The sequence below is a fragment of the Gadus morhua genome, chromosome 21, assembly GCF_902167405.1.
Source record: "Gadus morhua chromosome 21, gadMor3.0, whole genome shotgun sequence".
Taxonomy (NCBI): domain Eukaryota; kingdom Metazoa; phylum Chordata; class Actinopteri; order Gadiformes; family Gadidae; genus Gadus; species Gadus morhua.
Genome location: NC_044068.1, coordinates 10055625 through 10076114, shown reverse-complemented (window position 1 = coordinate 10076114; position 20490 = coordinate 10055625). Strand labels below are relative to the sequence as shown.

At 46.6% G+C, this 20490-nt stretch overlaps 1 protein-coding gene across 18 annotated transcripts in view; it reads right to left on the bottom strand.

Annotated features, from left to right (window-relative positions):
- The window catches only part of nrxn3b (neurexin 3b), a 286336-nt gene that overhangs the window by 265229 nt on the left and 617 nt on the right, over positions 1–20490 (bottom strand). For 15 of the 18 annotated variants that reach the window (XM_030345342.1, XM_030345345.1, XM_030345346.1 and 12 more), the window contains exons 2-5: positions 15487–16670; positions 8778–8795; positions 8344–8370; positions 6675–6689 (exon numbers count right to left, since the gene is read on the bottom strand). In XM_030345342.1, coding sequence (XP_030201202.1) covers positions 6675–6689; positions 8344–8370; positions 8778–8795; positions 15487–16195 — 769 coding nt within the window. In that variant the 5' untranslated portion in view covers positions 16196–16670. The remainder of the gene's footprint in view (positions 1–6674; positions 6690–8343; positions 8371–8777; positions 8796–15486; positions 16671–20490) is intronic. The other 3 variants (XM_030345350.1, XM_030345348.1, XM_030345334.1) reach the window with 1 other exon arrangement.

Genomic DNA, 20490 nt, shown 5'->3' with positions numbered 1-20490 from the left:
CGCAATGATTCACATGCATCATTGCGTGTGAATCATGATAATTAACATATTGCCAGAAATGGTGGAACCAACCAGCCAGCCAGCCAGCATCACTAATGGAAGCTAGCGTGTAATAGAGGGCATAAATGTGACATATTTTAGTCTATATATATGAGTGTATATTGCACATATACATTAAATATCTAGCATAAACTGTAAATATATAGCATGCCGAGAGCAATTTCTGTTGTTTACAATTACACCAAGTGAAGAGGCATATACTAGGTGCTGTTGCTGTATATCTCAAGATGGATGCCATTTCATGTAAAATGTCACTGCCATCAGGTATAACAAACACCAATCACTGGTGCAGCCGCTGCATCTTCAAAGAGATCTTGTCTTACACATCATGCTCTCTCTTGCTCTCTCTCTCTCTCCCTTCTCTCTGTCTCAAACTCAACACTCTCTCTCCATCTCTCTCTCTCCCTCTCTCTCTTTCTCTCTCTCTCCTTCTCTTGCATAATCACGGACACACTTGTGATCCGTGAAGAAGAGAATCAGTTTTGCTCGGTTGGTCCCAGAGGTCAGTAGAAACAGAGAAAGAGAGAGGGGGCATTGAGGAGAGAGAGAGAGAGAGAGAGAGAGAGAGAGAGAGAGAGAGAGAGAGAGAGAGAGAGAGAGAGAGAGAGAGAGAGAGAGAGAGAGAGAGAGAGAGAGAGAGAGAGAGAGAGAGAGAGAGAGAGAGAGAGAGAGAGAGAGAGAGAGAGAGAGAGAGATGAATGCAAAGAGCACATTGCTCAAGGTAGGAGAGCATGAATGGGAAAAATGGAACGGAGAGAACAGAGACAGCCAATCAGTGTCTGGGGCTGGACGACTGACATCCAGAGCAGCCAATCCAAGCCCTTTGCCCCCTCCCAGTGCCCGCAGCACCCCAGGAGCACTTAGATGCTGGGGGAAGGGTCAAGAAAACAGGAGAGAAAGCGCCAGAAACACATCATGGGAAAATAATGTCATGGAATCGACTGGGAAATAGAAAGAACCAACTGGCCGGACAGAATAGATCTATAGGGGGAGGGGGGAACCAGAGCAGAACGCTCCAGGATAACAGTGTGCAGATGGGGAGTGGAGGGTTGAAGGGTGGAAGAGAGGGGGGAGGAGCTAATAGATAAGAGGAGAGAGGAGAGGATGTTAGGAGAGGAGAGAGGAGGAAAGGAAGCAAGGAGAGGAGAGGAGCTGATAGAGGACAGAGGAGGGGGAGGAAAGAGAAGAGAGTAGAAAAAAATATCCAAATCCAAAGAGTAAAAGACGTAAAAAACAAATATATCCATTAAATAAAAAGAAACATTTTCTAAACCGTACACCACATTTTGCGAGCTACGAGCCCGGCCAAGGTATAATGAAACATCCCTCAATCAACAGCCATCCTGACAAAAATTGTCCCAGTTCTGTCACAACATTTTTCAAATCTGCCATTTAACTCACCAAAATCATATATATAAACCGGTTCTGCCATCCCAGGATCCCAGGTTTTTCTGAGGACTCTAGAATTCTGCCGGATTAATATTCAAGAACGTTAAAAAGAAATAAGAACGTTAAAAAACTGCTTCTGCAAGCAGAACACCTAGCTCCAACCTCTACTGGGTTAAAGTTCAAAAACACTTTTTACAAGAATCAAGTCGACATATTTAGGTTGAGCCTTCATGGCCCTAAGGTGTTCACAACGTTACAAAAATGAACCCTCAGTTCTTGATTTTTGACTGGGTACTAGCCAAGTTTTCAAAATAGCCAAAACCGTAACCGAAAACCAGTCTACTCTTCTCATACTCAAAATATTACAGCCAACTAATTCTGATTGGCAAGCGGTTATTTTTAGCGTCACATAACACATAACATTGTCTGCCGGCATCTTGAACAGCACATTAAAAACAAATGGAGGGAATTACTGCCTCCTGATTGGTGGACAGCTCAGTTGCACATCCCTTCTCCAATACCAGACATACTGAAATAGGTCTCTAGAGTCTAGACACTTGAATATTTCATCGCAGCCTACCAAAACAATGCCGTGAATTTCATTTAATTTCTTCACACGTACGACTCCCAAAAGGTAACGTATAAAAACCAGCTTATAGGGAAAAAAGGTGGTGAAATAATTTGTCAAAATATAAAGATGGATCAAAGAGGCCGGAAAGCCACATATAAATTGAGCTGAAGCCGTGCGTCTGATTGTGTGTGTGTGTGTGTGTGTGTGTGTGTGTGTGTGTGTGTGTGTGTGTGTGTGTGTGTGTGTGTGTGTGTGTGTGTGTGTGTGTCTGCGTGTGTCTGTTACTGTGTGTGTATGGGACTGTGTTTGTCTGTGTCTGTGTGTCTGTTTCTTTGTGTTTGTATGTCTGTGTCTGTGTGTGTGTGTGTGTGTTTACGTGTTTGTGTGCGTTTGCGTGGGGAGGAAGTGAAAAAGGCTGGCCTGAATTGTCAGGCAGACGGAGATAAATTGGACAAGACAAAAGGTAGAGAGGGGACAGAGTGTGAAAGGATGGCAGGAGTGATACAGAGACAGGAGGGAGGGAGGGAGGGAGGGAGGGAGGGAGGGAGGGAATGAGAGAGTCATTCAGAAACAGGAAGAAGGGTAAAATGCCGCAGAGAGAGGAGAGAGACAGATGGAGAGAGAGAAAGAAAAAGATAGACACTGAGCCCGGGCATGAGAGAGAATGAGTGACAGACAGACAGATACAGGGAGACAGACAGAGAGTGAGAGAGAGGGAGAGGGGAAGAGAGAGAGAGGCAGGCACACCGAGATAAAGAGATGACAGAGCATGCGTGTCCGAGAGAGGAATGGACAAATTTTCCACTACATAGACTGTCAGACAGAGAGAGAGAGAGAGAGAGAGAGAGAGAGAGAGAGAGAGAGAGAGAGAGAGAGAGAGAGAGAGAGAGAGAGAGAGAGAGAGAGACTGAAAGACAAAAGGACAGACAGGACAGACAGGGTAGTGAAAGCGAGACAGAGAGAGAGGGAACATCATGTATGTGTGAACTTTGCAGCAGGACTTAGAGGGCATAATTAGTCTGAGTGAGTCCATGAGTTCCCAGTTCTAAGCCATGATGTAGGGGGATTAGACAAAGTCTGACCTCCCTCTCTTCCTCTATTCCTCCCTCCAATCCCTCCCCAGAGTCAAAGTGTTTCTGCCTCTTTGCCTCTCCCCCCAATCTCTCACTCTCCCTCCCCGGAGTCAAACAAAGGACTCGCATCGAAGTGAGATAATGCCATTTCTCCATCACCAATTCCACAAAAAAAAAGACAGCAAAAAGCAGAATTTGAATGTACAAACAACAAAAACATTGTACAAGTGTTATGAATGCCGTTCTTTTTTTTAGGGGTGTAATGGAAGCACAAGCAGGAGGTTGAATCACAGTATGAACTTTGACTTTTTGCCCAAGTGACTTGCTCACAAATAGCTCAGATGACACATTTCTGAAACCCATGTCCTTTGTATGTCTTGGTTTTAATTTTTTTATGAAATAATTCTTTTATACACTATTTCGGTCCAAAATAAACAAGCATTGAATAAATCTTAAATAAATTTTCTTATTATTGCTATAGCATTTACAAATCCCATCAGAATCACCATCATTGATATGACATTGGCCAAATTGCTTTCTAATGGCTGCCCTCCTTGAGCACATTAACTTTATAATGACAGCGGCCAGGCCGTAAGTGTGCGTGTGTGTGTGATTGCACATGTGTGCATGTGCTTGTGTGCGTGCGTTTGTGCGTGTCTGCGTATGTGTGTCTGCGTGCGTGCGTGCGTGCGTGCGTGTGTGGTGGTGTGTCAGGACCTGCAGGACGTTATTTAATGCATATTTAATGAGTCTGGGGGAACAACAGTCTGGTAGGGGGGTGTGGTCGGGTCGGAACCAGTCCACCGCCATGTCCAACCTTAAAAAAATGCTACACTCTGAAAATATCATCCCTTCACAGTAAACTCATTTATTCAGCAAAATATAACCTGATGAAGCAAAAGTAAATCGGACGTGGGAAGTGCATTCTGTCGGCCTTGACCCCTGCTCAGCATAGTATTCAAGGAAAAGGGGGCAAGATGTAGTCATGTTGTCTACTCCCAGCAGAAAGGGTACTCGGGTTCGAACCCCCGTCAAGAAAAACACCTCACTCCATGACTTGCTGCCTGACGACATGTACCAGAACACACTGTGAGTATCTTGGGTCTCGCTCTAAATTCTGAAGGAAAGCCCCCCCGGTGCAGGCGGGGCCGGGTACGGGCGAGGTGAGGGCGGAGGGGGGGGGGAGCGGACACCGGATAGATCATCGCTCTGAATGGAATGGGGCTGCACTGCTGCCACAGCTTGAGAAATGTAAGCCGCCTTTAAACGCCACGCTGGCGAGCGCTGTGCCTCGGTGAGCCGGGAGGGGCCGGGAGTTTGACGCTGGCCGCGCCAATTCCATCAGCATTACTCTCTCTCACTCTGTCTCCCCCTCTCTCTCTCTCTGTCTCCCCCTCTCTCTCTCTCTGTCTCCCCCTCTCTCTCTCTCTGTCTCCCCCTCTCTCTCTCTGTCTCCCCCTCTCTCTCTCTGTCTCCCCCTCTCTCTCCCTCTGTCTGATAGATGGCTCAGGCCAGCATAATCCCCAGATTTGAGCAGCGAGACTAAAAGCAGTTCCACATTCTGCACATTAGAGACAAGAGGGCGGGCTCTAGCATGCTGACGTTCTCTCTCTCTCTCTCTCTCTCTCTCTCTCTCTCTCTCTCTCTCTCTCTCTCTCTCTCTCTCTCTCTCTCTCTCTCTCTCTCTCTCTCTCTCTCTCTCTCTCTCTCTCTCTCTCTCTCTCTCTCTCTCTCTCTCTCTCCCCGAATCCCTCTCTCTCCCGTCCTCTCGCAGGCTCCATTTTTCTCCCATCCTCCCCAAGCACTCTCTCTGTCTCCCCCCGCAGCTCACTCTTCTATCCACTCTTTTTGTCTCTCTCGTTCTCTCTGTACACACCATTCATAATCACTTTGTTACTTGTTCCTGTGTGCTCTCTCTCTCTCTCTCTCTCTCTCTCTCTCTCTCTCTCTCTCTCTCTCTCTCTCTCTCTCTCTCTCTCTCTCTCTCTCTCTCTCTCTCTCTCTCTCTCTCTCTCTCTCTCTCTCTCTCTCTCTCTCTCTCTCTCTCTCTCTCTCGCATGCCCCTGAGACCCTGCAGTGCATCACAATGACGTCATGACTGCCAGGGCAATAACCGCATTAATGACGGCCGGAACTCCCTTCAAAACCTACTTAAAACATTTCAACATGCAGAACTTCAGTTCATCCTTTCATACAGTCATCAAGCTAAAAAAAATTATCCCATAAATGACGTAACCTCTGGTCGTCTCTTCATGAGGCCTGTGTGACCTTGCTCGTGTGTGTTCTTGTTTCATCGGAAAACTGTTGCGGAATAATTCCGGCGTAATGAGGGAATGGATGATTGCTGCTGCACACAACATAGACAGCTTGCGCGGTTTCCCGCTGTTTGCTCAATTGCACTCCAGCTTTGCAGACAGGCACTTGGCGACTTTCGCTGTGTATGTTGTTGAGGTTGTTGTTGTTGGTTGAGATTTCATATGAGCAAAAACACACAGCCCAGTAGCCATTGTACCCATCAAGAAATCAACATGCGTTCAGTGCGTCTATACCAAGTGTCTTCCAGTGGCGGAATTTGACACTAAGCGAGGTTACAGGGAAACACAGAAGTTAAATTAAAGTGAAAGTTTAATTTATTAGAGCGATATCGTTTCAGATAACAATCATAATTATAGCTCAAGGAGCTGCACACACACGTGCACTGCACATGTGAACCACACACACACACACGCTTACACACACACACATCTAGACCCACACAGCGTATCACATGAGTTTTTCATGAATGAATAATAAGGTTATACTCTACATGATTATAAATGCAATTCACTGGGGCCGGAGATGTGACCTCATTCAAATGAGTCCCAATGTCAGGTTAACTTTCTCTTACTCAGAGCGAAACAAAATAGCAGCAGCGTGTTCATCCAAACAATCAACACAAGGCACGCAACAAAATGTACAAAACACCACACATAAACGTATACATACGTGTGGATACGCCTACCCACACACAGTGTGCACATTATACAACACACACATGCTCTCCGTCTCCACCGTGTCTAAAGACACCCAGAGACTCATACATCATCCCCCCTTAGCTCATTCCAGTGGCGGGGAAATGTGTGCAACTTGTCTCCGCTCCTCTGCCCGTTCCACGACTGATTTCCCATCAGTCTCTTGGCGGCAAAAAAAACAAAACACAGCGATCCCCCGCTTCACGCTGCAGAGATAAGAACCCGGGCCCTTTTTCATCGCTCAACGACGGGGGCCCTCCCCGATACCAGAGGTCTGTAGGAACGCACGTGTACTGTATAGTGCACGACTAATGAACCAGGGATGAAGGATGACTTATCAACCATCATCATCATCATCATCATCATCATCATCATCATCATCATCACTCTCCTCCATCGATCAGTGAAACTGAAGCAGAAATCAAACACACACACACGCGCAGCCACGCATACGTTATCCGACACTTACCGACACACACACATTTGATCAAACGCACGCCATTCGGGCAGCTTAAGGAGGATGCGGGGAGCACAACAGGGAATGCAAAAGTGCAGAAGGAAGGGCTGTACCTTTGTTTCGCCCCGCTGTGATGGAGCGGCGAGGGGAGGTCCATGAAAGGAAGAGGAAGAGGAGGAAAGTGTCGTTTTCCACGCAGAAGAAGGAGAAGAAGAAGGAGAACAAAAGGAGAGAAGGAAAAGAAAGAAAAGAGAGAGGGGAGAGAGGGAGAGAGGGACATGCCTTTGTTAGTTCACAGTCAGCATGGCAGTAAACCAATGCTTCTTCCACGCCTAATCAGTGACACTTATGCAAATGCTTCCCCGCGGGAATGTTAGTGGAGGTGTGGGGAGGGAGGGGGGTAGGGGGGGACTGCAAAGATGCACGTGGCACACACCATGCACATTTCCACCATGCATGTCAACGCACACACTTTGCGCAACATTGAAGCAGGTGAACAAATGAAGATGATGGATCACAGGTGATCGTCCCCAACCTGCTCTATGCGGATGCATAAAAAATGGTCATGTTACCCTATTTTAATGACATGAACACTACTCTTCTTTGTGTGCGTGTAGGTGTGTTTGTGTGGGGGTGATGTATAATGTATAATATTTGAAGTTTGGATATGAGGCCAGGATGTAGGTGTGTGCAAGCACTTGTTTTATGCTAGCGATTATGAAGTGGTACATTAGCATTCTCTCTCTCTCTCTCTCTCTCTCTCTCTCTCTCTCTCTCTCTCTCTCTCTCTCTCTCTCTCTCTCTCTCTCTCTCTCTCTCTCTCTCTCTCTCTCTACTTGGCAATCATGATCGAGCGGTGTTCCTCCAACATGGCCGCCATTTCCTTTTGCCTTCATTCCATCATTGCAGCTGGCTTGAAAAGAGCAAGACGATGATGATGATAAAGGGGATCCTGTAACATTGTTATCATGGTCTTGGTCTTGGCTCTTCCCTCTAGGCTAAGGTTACATTTCACAGTCTAGCCATCGTCCTATATCCTTCATTTCCTAGGTTTCTTGTGTTATTTTTGCTGTTGCCCCGCCCCCTGTCCCCTGAGTCGGTTCAGGTAAGGTCAGGACCGACTACAGGGTTGGCGTGCGTCACTTCCTGTTAGTTGCGGGGCAGTGAACCCCAGCACAGAAAAACCCAGCACAGAAACCTGGTGGTAGAGTGCATGGGGAGAGAATTGACGGACTGACAGAGAGTGGGAGAGAGAGCAAAGAGAGAGAGAGAGAGAGAGAGAGAGCAAAGAGAGAGAGAGAGAGAGAGAGAGAGAGAGAGAGAGAGAGAGAGAGAGAGAGAGAGAGAGAGAGAGAGAGAGAGAGAGAGAGAGAGAGAGAGAGAGAGAGAGAGAGAGAGAGAGAGCAAAGAAAGAGAGCAGCGAGAGAGAGATAGAGACACACAATGGATGAAGTGATGGACATGGATGGGGTGGGAGGGGGCTGTCATTGCTACTTGGATGAAACATGCTGTGTAGTCCCCCCTCCACCCCCCCCCCCCATCCAGATCTTCTGCGGCAGCGACAACTGCAGAGGGTTAATCGCAAAACACACAAACACACAGACACACACACAAGTGCCCATAGTCAGGGAGCTAGTAAACATTTTCCCACAGCAAAACCGCAACCCTCCCCAACCCTCCCCACCACAGACACAAACACACGCATACACAGAACAACAACAACTCGTGCAAGCGAGAGAACTGCTGATCTTGAGAATAGAAAGAGAGAGAGTGTAAGCATACCTTGCTCTGCCTTCAGGTGTGCCAGGCCTTGAAAAGGAGAATCAGGGACAGAGACAGAGAGAGAGAGAGAAAGGCAATTGAAAACACCAGCACACCAATACTGCATTGTATTGTAAATATGCATGCTTTGCATTCGTCGCAAACCATGGCTAAACAAAACACACACTAATGACAAAGCTTTCTACTTTGGCTTTGAAAGCTTTGGTTAAGAATGTTAAAAAAGCGTCTGAAACATTGAACAATAACATTTGCTGTAATTATGTGAAATAACCTATTATTTGGAGTCATTATTTTTAATTGACTGTTTTTGTTATTAAAGCAATTTCATCAACCCAGTTTAAAATACAAAGGATTTCACTGAATTAGGGTTGAAGGTAGACAACGTTCTTCCCTTTAAAAATCAAAATATAATTCCTTGTGCCTTGGAGACTCACCTGGTGTTCTCTGTACTGCTGTGGGAGGTCACAGACAGCGGGAAGGAAGGAAGAGATAATTCTTGCATTAGCAACACACTAAAGCACAGTTTGCATGTGTACTAGTCATGCAAAGCCAAGTATCCACTCACTACCATTATGACTTCCATGTAAAGGACCCAGAGGTGCCCTTTGACATGCCTGTTATCATATGAATAATTCATTCCATAATATAAAAACCTGTGGAGAGGAACACAGTGAAATCAATCCAATCTGTCCCAGTGTTTCAGGGAGTCAGATTCACATTATTTGGCCAACAAACAAGACAAACAATCATTTTCTACATTTTGTTTGAGGAATAAACCTAGAAAGACCTTCTATTTGTCGCACCACGTGTCTCACAGAGCGCCTCACACACGACCACCACACGCAGCGACGCGTAAATCCCCAACAGAGTGGCGGAGGATTTACGGTGTAGTGAGGTTTGTGGATCACCTCGGACGCTCTCTCAGACCCATGTCCTCCTCCACCTTCTTCACCTCCACCCGCCTCCTACTCCTCCTCCAACACCCAACCCTGTCTCCACAACCTCTTCTTCTACTTCCTCCAACCTACACATCTCTCTCTCCTTCCAGCCTCCATGTCCTCCTCCAACTCCTACCCCAACCTTCTTCCCCTTCTCATGCCCCAACCTCCACTTTCCTCGTATTCATCGCCTCCTTGACCTCCCTCCACTTCAGACTTCTCCCCCTTCCCCTCTTCCACCCTCCGCCTCAATCTACTCCCTTTCCTCCTTCCAGCCTCCAGCTCCTCCTCCTCCTCTTCCATCGTCCTCCTCCTCCTCTTCCAGCCTCCAGCTCCTCCTCCTCCTCCCTTTCCACCCACCTCCTCCGCCTCTTCCAGCCTCTGCCTCCCCTCGACCTCCAGCACCTCCTCCCTGGATCCAGCGCTGACCCAAATCCATGCAGCCCCCACTGTGTTTGTGTTGGTTGAGAGCAATGCTCACAGCAGGGCGCTCTCCCTGGGTGCACGACGCAAAGGTTCGCTTGAATAAAAAATTGGTTTAGAGTTGGTGGGAAGCCTTTTTTAGCTGGAGGCATACTCCAACACTCTCAGCAGAGGTTCTTAAGCCATGATCTTCCTTTTGGCCGAATCAAACGTGACGACTTGAGCGAAAGCACATTTCCCCAAACAAGGTTTGTGTGTGTGTGTGTGTCTGGGTGTTTGTGTGTCTGTGATTTTGTTTCTGTGTGTGGGTGTGTGTTTCTGTGTGATTTCTCGACAAATCAGAGCATAAACACACAGGCAAGGTATTGCTCAAGTTCCTTTTTTATTAGAAAGCCGAAACGTCAGCACGAGAAGATGTCCGCACCATTGACTTTGTGTTTTGCTGCCTTAGTGATGCAAATGGATGGGTTATTTATTCACAATATTAAAAAATATACATTTGACAACGTCTTAGGCTGTGGTATTTTGGGGGACATTTCAAAAAGCTAACGGGGGTGGAAGAAATATTATTCTTGTGTGTGTTGTTATTTAAATGTTAGTTGCCTTGGCAATGTGAATGTAAATTTCCCACGGCAATAAAGTGCTTTGAATTGAGTTGTAATCATTTCAGATTCTTCATGTGCCATGTGCTCGTGTGTGCGAGTGTGCATTTGTGCGTATGTGTGTATCCATGTTCTATAGAGCTAACTTCATGTTAACCTGTGGTACGTTCCGGTACGTTATGACACCCATCAGGACCGCAGTTCTATTTAATGCGTTTGGCAGCCAGCCTGGAGCCGTTACAGCAGGGCTCCCGTAAGCAGGCCCCGTCGACAGCAACAAGTGCCGCCCAGAGGATGTTAAAACAAATCTTAATAAAGGCGGACTACATTACCACATATTAAGCACGGGCCGCTAATACATCATATCGGATTTGACTTGGACCTGGGGTGTGCCTTGCTCTACTGCCGGGCCTCCGCCGAGACAGCTGTTCCTCGCACACACTCGTGTTAGGAACAGAGTGTGTGTGTGTGTGTGTGTGTGTGTGTGTGTGTGTGTGTGTGTGTGTGTGTGTGGTGTGAGAGATTCCCTCCCTCTATTTGTCTTCTTGATTGCTTAAGGCTGTGGCGAGTGCACAGAGCTCCCTCGCTCTCTCTTCTCTCTCTGTCTATCTCTCTCGCTCTCAAAATGGCCTCTGTGCCATTTTGAACTATCTTTCAAGAAGAGAGAGAGAGAAAAATAGGGGAAACTGTATAAGGCCATAAGCTTTGTTTCTATCTATTTATTTAGTCATTCTCTTTTTTATGTGGACCCCGGCAGGGAGCCCAAAATGGCCGCCGGCCCTCCTCCATGGTGAGACGATGTCATTGGTGGAGGAATGGAAGGGCAAGGGGGGAGGGGGTCTCTGTGGGGCGAGGGGAGCTAATCGCCGCCCATCGGACAGTGGCTCTGATCTGGCTCTCCAAAGCGAAAAGGATTGCAGTCTTCTCTGTGTGTGTATGTTTGTGCGTGTGTGTGTGTGTGTGTGTGTGCATGTGTGTGTTCATGCGTGGCAAGTATTAATTTGCGTGTGCACATGCGTGCGTGTGCCTGCTCGGATCTGAAGTGTGTATGTGCCTATGTGTAAATTTGTCCTCTGTGAATGCATGCAAATGTGTGTGTGTTATGTGTGTGTGTGTGTCTGTGCGCATGCGCATGTGTGGGAAGTGTTCATTTGCCCGTGCAGATAAAGCAGATTTTTCTTTGATGCGACAGCGTCCTGTGTAAGCCAACGTGGACGTGAGCACACGTGGTCTCGCCGTAATCCCCTTGCTCTATTTTACCAGCAGCCGCAGCAGCAGCAGCAGCAAGCGCCTCTCCCCGATCCAGAACACGAGTTCCAGCCTCTGCAGCATGACCGACAAGTCCTCTCTGCTAGGATCCGTCTAACGTCCCCACGCCATATTTACGCCCCTCTACTCCCCCCCCCCCCCCCCCCCCCCCTCCCCATTTTCTCTTTCTTTTTTTTTTGCCGCTGACCTACTTTTAGTCCTAAGATTATTGTAGCTGTCATTTTTTCATGTCTGTTTATTAATCCCCAAGGCTAAGCCCGAAGGCACCATTTCAGGACTGACTAAATAGTTTGCTTACTGCAGCATTCAATTACTGGCCATCCATCTGGTCGGGGAGTTACCATTATTTTATAAAAGGAAGAAGAGGCCTGTATATGCTCGACGGGACTATATAAAATTGCAAATTTGCTTGATTTTTTGTGGGATGAAAACATAAAATAATCATAGCACCTTGAAGCATTAATCTCCCAGACATCTGTAAAGGGAAAAACGGTTAGATCTACATATTCAGGTCATTTAAACCCTATTAATAGTTAACATGTACATCTATGGCGTTAGCTAAAATATGAGAATTTGGATTAAAAGTCTTTAGTTCAGCAGGCTGCTGCAGAGATCATTCTGTTTTGAGATAATAAAGGTACAGAGAAACACACCATTGTGTGTTAGTGGGAGGCTAACCTAGCTGAATGGTTTTGGTTGAATCAGTGACTCAAGATATTATTGCGAAACTCTTTATCATAATTTAATGAAGCGGGCGTGACCCAACCAAATTAACATATGTAAAACCAGTCTGATTAATATTTGATCATTACAGCTTTCCCAAACGAGAGAGCATTTTTTGGGCATGTTTTTCCTGTTTACTCTGACTCTGCGGCCTATCGGGCTAGCAAGCTAGCATGTAGCATAAGGCAGGCTAAGCACTTCCCGGACCCCAGCTCGCCTCTTCAGTCAGGCCACCATCTGTCCACTCTAAAGAGGCGCTCAAGGCCCTGTAGCCCTGTGTTTGTGTGTTTGTGTGTTTGTGTGTGTGTGTGTGTGTGTGTGTGTGTGTGTGTGTGTGTGTGTGTCTGTTTGTTTGTGTGCATGTGTGGGTGCATAAGTGGGTGCTACATGTGTCTGCATCTGGAATTAACGTCTGCACAAGCCTTTGACTATGCAGCCAGATTCCACGTTAACATTTAACAGGTTAGATTGTGTGCGTTCCCTATTTGCTTAACTACAAGAATCAATTACAAGGGCAGCACAATTAATTTTATATTAATTGAAATCCGATTTTGGCCTCTGCAATTAACTTTGGTGAAAGGTCGCAATTTATTTAAATCTAAAAAAGAAAACAATTATAAAAACTAAAATACATCTGCTTTTGTAAACAAGCTATGTTGAAATCAGCAATTCCTTTATTAAAATTGTCCTGCATTTGCAGTAGGCCCAGTAGGCCGAAATCTAGTTGGATCAATAATCTCGTTAATCCCAATAAATAATAATAATAGCTTTCAAAATATCAGGGAAAAGAGTCGCAATTATCAAAGTCGTGCAGACCGAGTAAGACTGTAAAAACCGACATGCGGTCAACAACACGTCCTGCAGCGTTGCACAAACTCTCATCATTGCATTCATAATAATAATGATAGCAATAATAATAATAACCATAGCCATAATTATCACAGTCATAAAACTCAATGCTGATAGCGGCAGGTTGGATTTGTGGTGGCAGGTCACTGCTGATAGCGGCAGGTTGGAATACCCTGGCAAATTAGCCGTCTCTGTTATTTCTTTTTGCTTTTTTTTTTATGATCTTGCTAATCATGACTTTGTTCTGTGTAATCTACGTTCAGCAGCCCCGTCAATTGGTGGGGGAGGACGAAGGAGGCGGAGACCGGAGCAAACGCATGGTCAACTGAAGAGCTACTCCTTCGGTTTCACTCTCTGTGTTACTCTCTCTGACACTCTCCTTCAATGGAGCTAATAAAAGGAAGACAGACAGAGTGCGAGGGGTGGAGCGTGTGTGTGTGTGTGTGTGCGTGCGTGCGTGCGTGCGTGCGTGTGTGTTCACATGTCCATTGGAGAGCTTTCATCTCAAAACAGGACTCTTGGTACAAATTGGGGTACAATCAGCCTCTGGTAAATGCTCTCTTTGCATTTGTTTTTGCCTCAGGCTGAGTGGGTGTGGTCTTCCTCTCTCTCTCTCCCTCTCTCCGTCTCTCTCTCACAAGGGCTTGCCAGTTCAATGCGATTCAAAGAGCTAATGTCCTGGAACCATGAAGAGTGACCTCAGATACACCCAACCCCCCCAGACCCCCCCACCCGTCTTGCATGAGTGTGCCCGCTCCTCCCAGCGGGGTCGTGTGACGCCGCCCTGCACGGTGCCGGGGGCTGGAGCAGGGACGATGATAACAGCCTCATTCGAGCAGGGGGTAAAACAAGTTTAGGGGGTAAAACATGTTTAGAAAACGCAACAACAGCATGTCCAACGTATGGGAAACCGTCCTTTATTTATTATCTCAACCTCACGGTTATAACGGTTAAATCTAAACGAGAAGGCTTTAAATGCGTGCACGCACATTTTATTCAGTGAGCATTCCTCCCTCCCTGCCTGCCTTTTGTTTGTTTTCAAAATGGAGTCATAACCCCCCCCCCTCCCTTCTGCCACGTCAGTCTGATTCAAGCCAACAGGAAGTGGGTCAGCGGTGGAGGATGTTGGACATGGGTCTGTTAACACACGGCCACCCGCTACATTCACAAAGGGATGCATAAAGGGCGAAGGAGGAGGGAAGAGTGTCGAAATGGAAGATTCCAGAAAAAAGATGGCTGCCGAACACTGTTGTAAAGCCTGCATTCATCAAATGTACAATACTTAAGTGTGTGTGTGGGTGTATGGGTGTGTGTATGTATGTGTCTGTATGCGTGTGTGTTTGTTATACGTGTTTGGATACATGTGTGATTTTATGTCTCATTTATCCGACTGGGATTTCAGAGAATGAAGACAGAGAGGAGAACAACATCTCTCCGACGTAAAACACCTCCATTGTGAGGGGACCACAACAGAACACCTTATCTCTGTCTGCTACCTAAACAGAAAGGACCTCAGCCAGAGAGACTGAGATGAGGAGGGAGAAGAGAAAAGGCTGTTTCTCATTCACACTTTGTCTACCTTGGGATCCGCTCACCACCTATTCAAACCACAAATCACAACTGAATCCTGTCATTTGTGCCGTGTTCATTTGATCAGCAATTATCGTTGTTTACCTTTCTGTCGTTAAATAAAAAACTGTGGAGGGAAGGAATATATTAAAGGCACAACAAAATGCTCATCTGATGGAAAACCAGCATGGGGACTTAATAGCAACTACCCACACAGAGATATGCACAAAAATATTCGTAGGTCTTACTTTGATCTGAATTACATTTTTAACACAAAAAGTTTCATGGCTTATGTTGTTGTGTTGTATTATTGAAATAGCAAAGACATAACAAATACATGACTTTGCTTTCTTTGGAATTTATGTTGAATTGAACTGAAAATGATCTGACACAGTTGTGGAATAAAACGCTTAATCCCAAATGGCAACAAAGTTACTGTTGAAATGAAACATTACTTTGGTACGAATATTGAATCAAAAGGAATTTTTATGTCACAAAGATGTACATCCCGTGCTGTCTGAGAAGATCACACTGTAACATAATTGTACTGTTTATAATCGGTTTGAAAACACCCATTTTGAAACATAGGCAGTAATAATGCTATCACTCCTGGCTGACGAAAAAAAGAACTGTGTTCGGATCATCCAAAAACCCAGAAACCACTGTTAGAAAGGAACTCACAAGTTCTGCTCGCATCAATATTTAACACCATCACCAAAAAGTAAACAAAACAGAGGAATCCGCTATGGAGTGTGCCGGCCTCGCCTTACCTTCAGTGCAGTAGCGCCCCATGTACCCCGTCTTGGAGCAGTCGCAGTAGGGCTCCCCGTCGGCCAGAGAACAGCTCCCCCCGTTCTCGCAGGGGTTCTCCGTGCACAGGCCCAGCAGATCCAAGCGCACCTTCTGACTGTTGATCAACCTGGGCGGCCCGCTGCCGTAGCTCAGCTCCCGGATAATCCCCCTGAACGGCGGCAGCTGTCCCACGGACGGCAGGGTGATGGCCGACATGCGGATGTCCCCCGGCAGCCCGCCCAGGAACAGGTCGCTGACGATCTTCATGAAGTGCCTTTGGGGTCGCACCTCGTCCGCCTTGGTCACCCCGTCCAAGGTGAGCGCCGTGCGCAGGTTGTCGCGCCCGACGGCCACGAAGTGCCAGCGGCTGTCGTTCACCGCCTTGTCGGACGTGACGGTGGTCTCGGCGCAGTCGATGCTGAAGTGGAGCCGCAGCCGGCCGGCCGCCACCGCCAGCAGCAGGAAGTCGCAGTAGCCGCCGTCGTCGAAGTACAGGACAAGGCCGTCGGGTGCGGAGGTCTTGAACTGGAAGGTGAGGTCACTCCGGCTGCTGGCGTCCCAGCGCATGTAGCGGGCCCACTGGCCCTCAGCGCCGGTGAACTCCAGAGCGCCGCTCAGACCCAGCGTGCCGGCCAGCGCCACGGCCAGCAGCGGCAGGAGGAGACCCGGGAGGCAACAGGGATTCATGTTGGCGAACGGTATCACGATCCGGTGTTGGAGGGAGGGAGAAGGGGGTTTCAATTGGAAATAGATCCTCAAAGTGATAATAACATCAGGTTATTTTAAATTTTGGTGCTACTGCTTCTTGGGATATCTGCTGTTGAGGTATATTCCATGTGCAAGGTCCGCGGTCCACACTGGAGCGCAATATCCGTTTTCTTGGCCTTTTTTCTGCAGTGGCGGATGAAGATCTAATGTCGATAATGGACTGAATATATTGTTTCTCCACCAAGGGTACTTCAAAGATGGCCGGATAAAATAACCAATTTCCACGTAGCGTGCGCAGGTATGAGCCCAAGGAACTATCTGATCCTCTGTGTTTTTTTCGGTCAGTGGTTCAGAGCTGCGTCTGTTGGCTTTGCTCTTAGGCGACTGCCTGGGTTCAAGCACAAGGCCTCCATCTTTGGTCCGGTTCCGTATCCATTCCCCATGGTCGAATCACCTACAGGAGGATATGAATGATTGTCAATATAATAACCAATAACAATACAATCAAACAGTAAACCAGAATTATACTGAAATAATATTAATCTTACTGTAACATACTGGTACATAACTGTAAAAATGCAGCAGTTCCTATTGTACTATACTGATTAATGTTTAATAATAGATATTATTTATTCATTGCACTCAAAATAAGCTTTTTCTTCGTTACCCACAGTCAGACTTCGTGACTGTGCTCATATGCAAATGCATCCATGATAGAGTATATACACATTGAATACATTGCATAGAAGTCCTCACACCATATCAGCATAATCCATTCACCCATCACACAAATCACTGTTAGTGTGCAAATGACTTATAGAAGAGCTGCATTTCATGAATCAGGTGTCAGTGAACTCCATTACCCAGAAGCACTGGAGAAATGGACTTCAATAACACGTGATTTTAAACTGGAGAAATCTGGAATTTTCTATTGAAATACTGAGAACGGTAATGTAAGTGATATAAATTTGTCGGTTTAGCCCTGTATAATTTAGTTTGCCCATTAAACATTATCTTTCACAGTTTTACAAGAGTAGTGGAGCAAAGCCGTGCCTTTCACTTCTTTATAAACACAAGTGTGTTTATAAAGAAAGGCAACAAAACACTTGCAAAGCTTTTAAAAATAATTATTTCCTCGTCATGCTGTTACGCACTCCATGAAGCCAAACCCTGGAAATAATCATCATCTTATGAGGAATTAGTTGATAAATGCCAGCATGCTATTAGTCAAAAAACGAACTAACGCAACCTCCAGAACCTTGATTAATCAAACTAATCGCCACTTAATATACCCTCATGATATCCAACTGCATGCATTGGCATAACTTTGCGTCCTGACGGAAAAAGCCTGCTAACATTTCCTTTTTTCTGTATTTTACTACTCTATCAAACGTACGGATCAAATAACCGTGAGCGACTACAGTGAGACGGGGAGGATAGCCGGTGCAGATGTGTTGTTGGCATAACACCGCGACAGCCGGATATCCAGTGTAGCGCTGAACCGGCGCTGTTTGAATTAGCTCAATAAACCTACAGATAATTCAGCCCGGGTGAAACTCGAGATGCGGGGGCACACACACTCTTTCCCGGTGCGTTTGCCCTTGCGTTTGTTTGGCCTGGTAGGTCGCTTTTTTTGTTTGCCCCGCAGACAAAAGGCCTCGTTCCATCGTGGCAGTGGTGGAGGAGCGTGCAACACAATAGGCCTTTTAACCACCTGCCTTGAATAGTTAATGTTGCTGCAGCATACAAGCTATTGAGTTCTAGTAAGCGATACCTGCTCTGAAGGCAGCCGTGTTCAGGCCTGCGTGTCTGCTGCATGTGTGTTTGGCCGTGTGTGTGTGTGTGCGTGCCGCGTGCGTGCGTGCGTGCGTGCGTGCGTGCGTGCGTGTGCACCTGCATGGATCCTCTTTGGTGTGTCTTTTGGCTTGTACGTACATGGAGTTTGTAGATTTTTATCTGTTTGCTTTCGCTGGTTGCCTTTATTGGAGTGTGTTAAGAAAGTGTTTGCGTGTGTGTGTGTGTGTGTGTGTGTGTGTGTGTGTGTGTGTGTGTGTGTGTGTGTGTGTGTGTGTGTGTGTGTGTGTGTGTGTGTGTGTGTGTGTGTGTATAATTGCATGCTTGCATGCTTGCACACCTGTTTGTATGTGTCCATTACGGTATTCATGTGTAAGTATGGGTGTCTTCATGTGAGTGAGTGTGTATGTAAATATTTGTGTGTGTGTTTGTGTGTGTGTGTGTGTGTGTGTGTGTGTGTGTGTGTGTGTGTGTGTGTGTGTGTGTGTGTGTGTGTGTGTGTGTGTGTGTGTGTGTGTGTGTGTGTGTGAGTGCACGTGTATGTGCCCCACTGACACAATGCTGCGGTCAAATCATTGTGTTCATCTTGGCGGTGACTCAAGGTTAAAAGGTTGAGACTTAAGATATCTCCTGTCATGCACAGTTAACCCCCTTGTCCAGACAACAGACACACACACACGCACACACATAGACTGATTACATCTAGGTGGACCTCTCGTCTTGAAAAGGACCCTGAGTCCATCATCCATGGAACCGGAGATCTGTCTTGCTATGAAAATGAATTCTGCTGTCTATTCAATGAGCCTCCCTGGTTGGATTCCCTCGCCTGGGGGTCAGGTGCTTGCTATGACTCATTGATTTCATAACAGACATGATGTTAACGTGTGTTGACAACACTGCTTCTTAAAAAAGGATGTGGCTGCAATGGTACCAAAACTATCCAATCTATAGAGTGATAGCCATTCAAGTGGCTTTAACATGAACGGCAATTCCTTGGCTGTTTTTCATTTCAATACAGGACTGGTTGTCAGTCAGTCATTCTGAACTGAGACATTGATCTGGTGGCCCCTTTGCCCACCCCTAATGTCAACATTGTCACCCTGCATTAGATCTCACACTGTGTCCTGCAACACGTCCATTTAGATTTGGTTGACGGACACCCTTGTCTTCACCTTGTACAGTTTACCACCACAAAACATCCTCAGCTGCGCGAGGGAAACAATGCCAAGTTAAATGGCTTTCGTTCTACCTATTGGCAACTTGTCGTCGTTGGGTCAATGCCAGCGGCGAGACAGTTGGTTGCGTAAACCTGTGCCGTCTCCTCACTAAAGAGACGCGATGAATGAAATAGATTGGTACCTATCCACCGATGACGTGGACGGAACAGGACAGTAGACTACAGAGAGTGTGTATATTTTTGCCGTAGTCGCCATAAAGTTAATTATGCCAGTCGAAGCACATATTTTCCGGGATATATACAGGCTGAATTATTAAAGAGAGTAGCAGTTGACCAGCAGCAGCATGCGATACCATAGACTCCTCCGGGCCATTAATGATGCATACCGCCTTGGTGCTGCTGCTGTAGATTTATAGACACACACCCGAATGTAACTTCCATCTTCGACCACATATCCTATAGGCTAGTGGTGCCCCCTGTGGCTCTCTGACTGTCTATCACCAAGCCTCGGCCGAGGGGGACGGTTTAGTTTGACATCAATCACACACCAGGGGCCCCCGTGGCACATTTACGCTTTGACTGCGCGCAAACCCCCCCCCCCCCCCCTGCTGGAGTACACTTTCCGGTGGCCAGTTGGTCCAAGCAGAAACAAACGGAACGCCTTATTGTGCGATAATATTGCGAAGCAATCTATTGTATGTATAGAGGCACGATGAAGATCGACATTCCCCTTAATGACAAGTCCAGCGGACCATTCAACCCATAGCCACGACTGCTGGACCACATTTACGCAATGATAGTGCAACAGCCAGAATGCTCACATAGCTTATCCGGTAGTGGCTCGAATAAGCCATGGTGTTAATACATGCTGCACGCTGAACCCCAGATAGCTTCTTACACCAGTTTAATATCCACCCAGCCACCAGGAGATCACGATGCATCCACACATGCGTTAAACGCCGGATTGATCTCCAATTGCCATTTTCCTACCACACGGTGTGATGCCAGCTCGTTTAGAGTGCTGTATCGAATAAAGGCAATAAAAAGGTCGTGTCGGACTATAAGTTGCGGAAAGAAAATACACATTTGGCCAAGTTTTGTGCCTTGTTTTGACCGCTGATGCAAAATGGGTCTGGCAGCGCGTAGGTATGGCGTGATGTGGGATTCGACCACGACTCAGTCGTCTGAAACTTTGAGCCATCATACGCACGTTTTAATAATATTGATGCTAAAATGTACATTTTATGCTGGTTTCACTGCATAAAATAGTCCTTTGTTGGGTTTGCTATAGCCTACAGAGCGA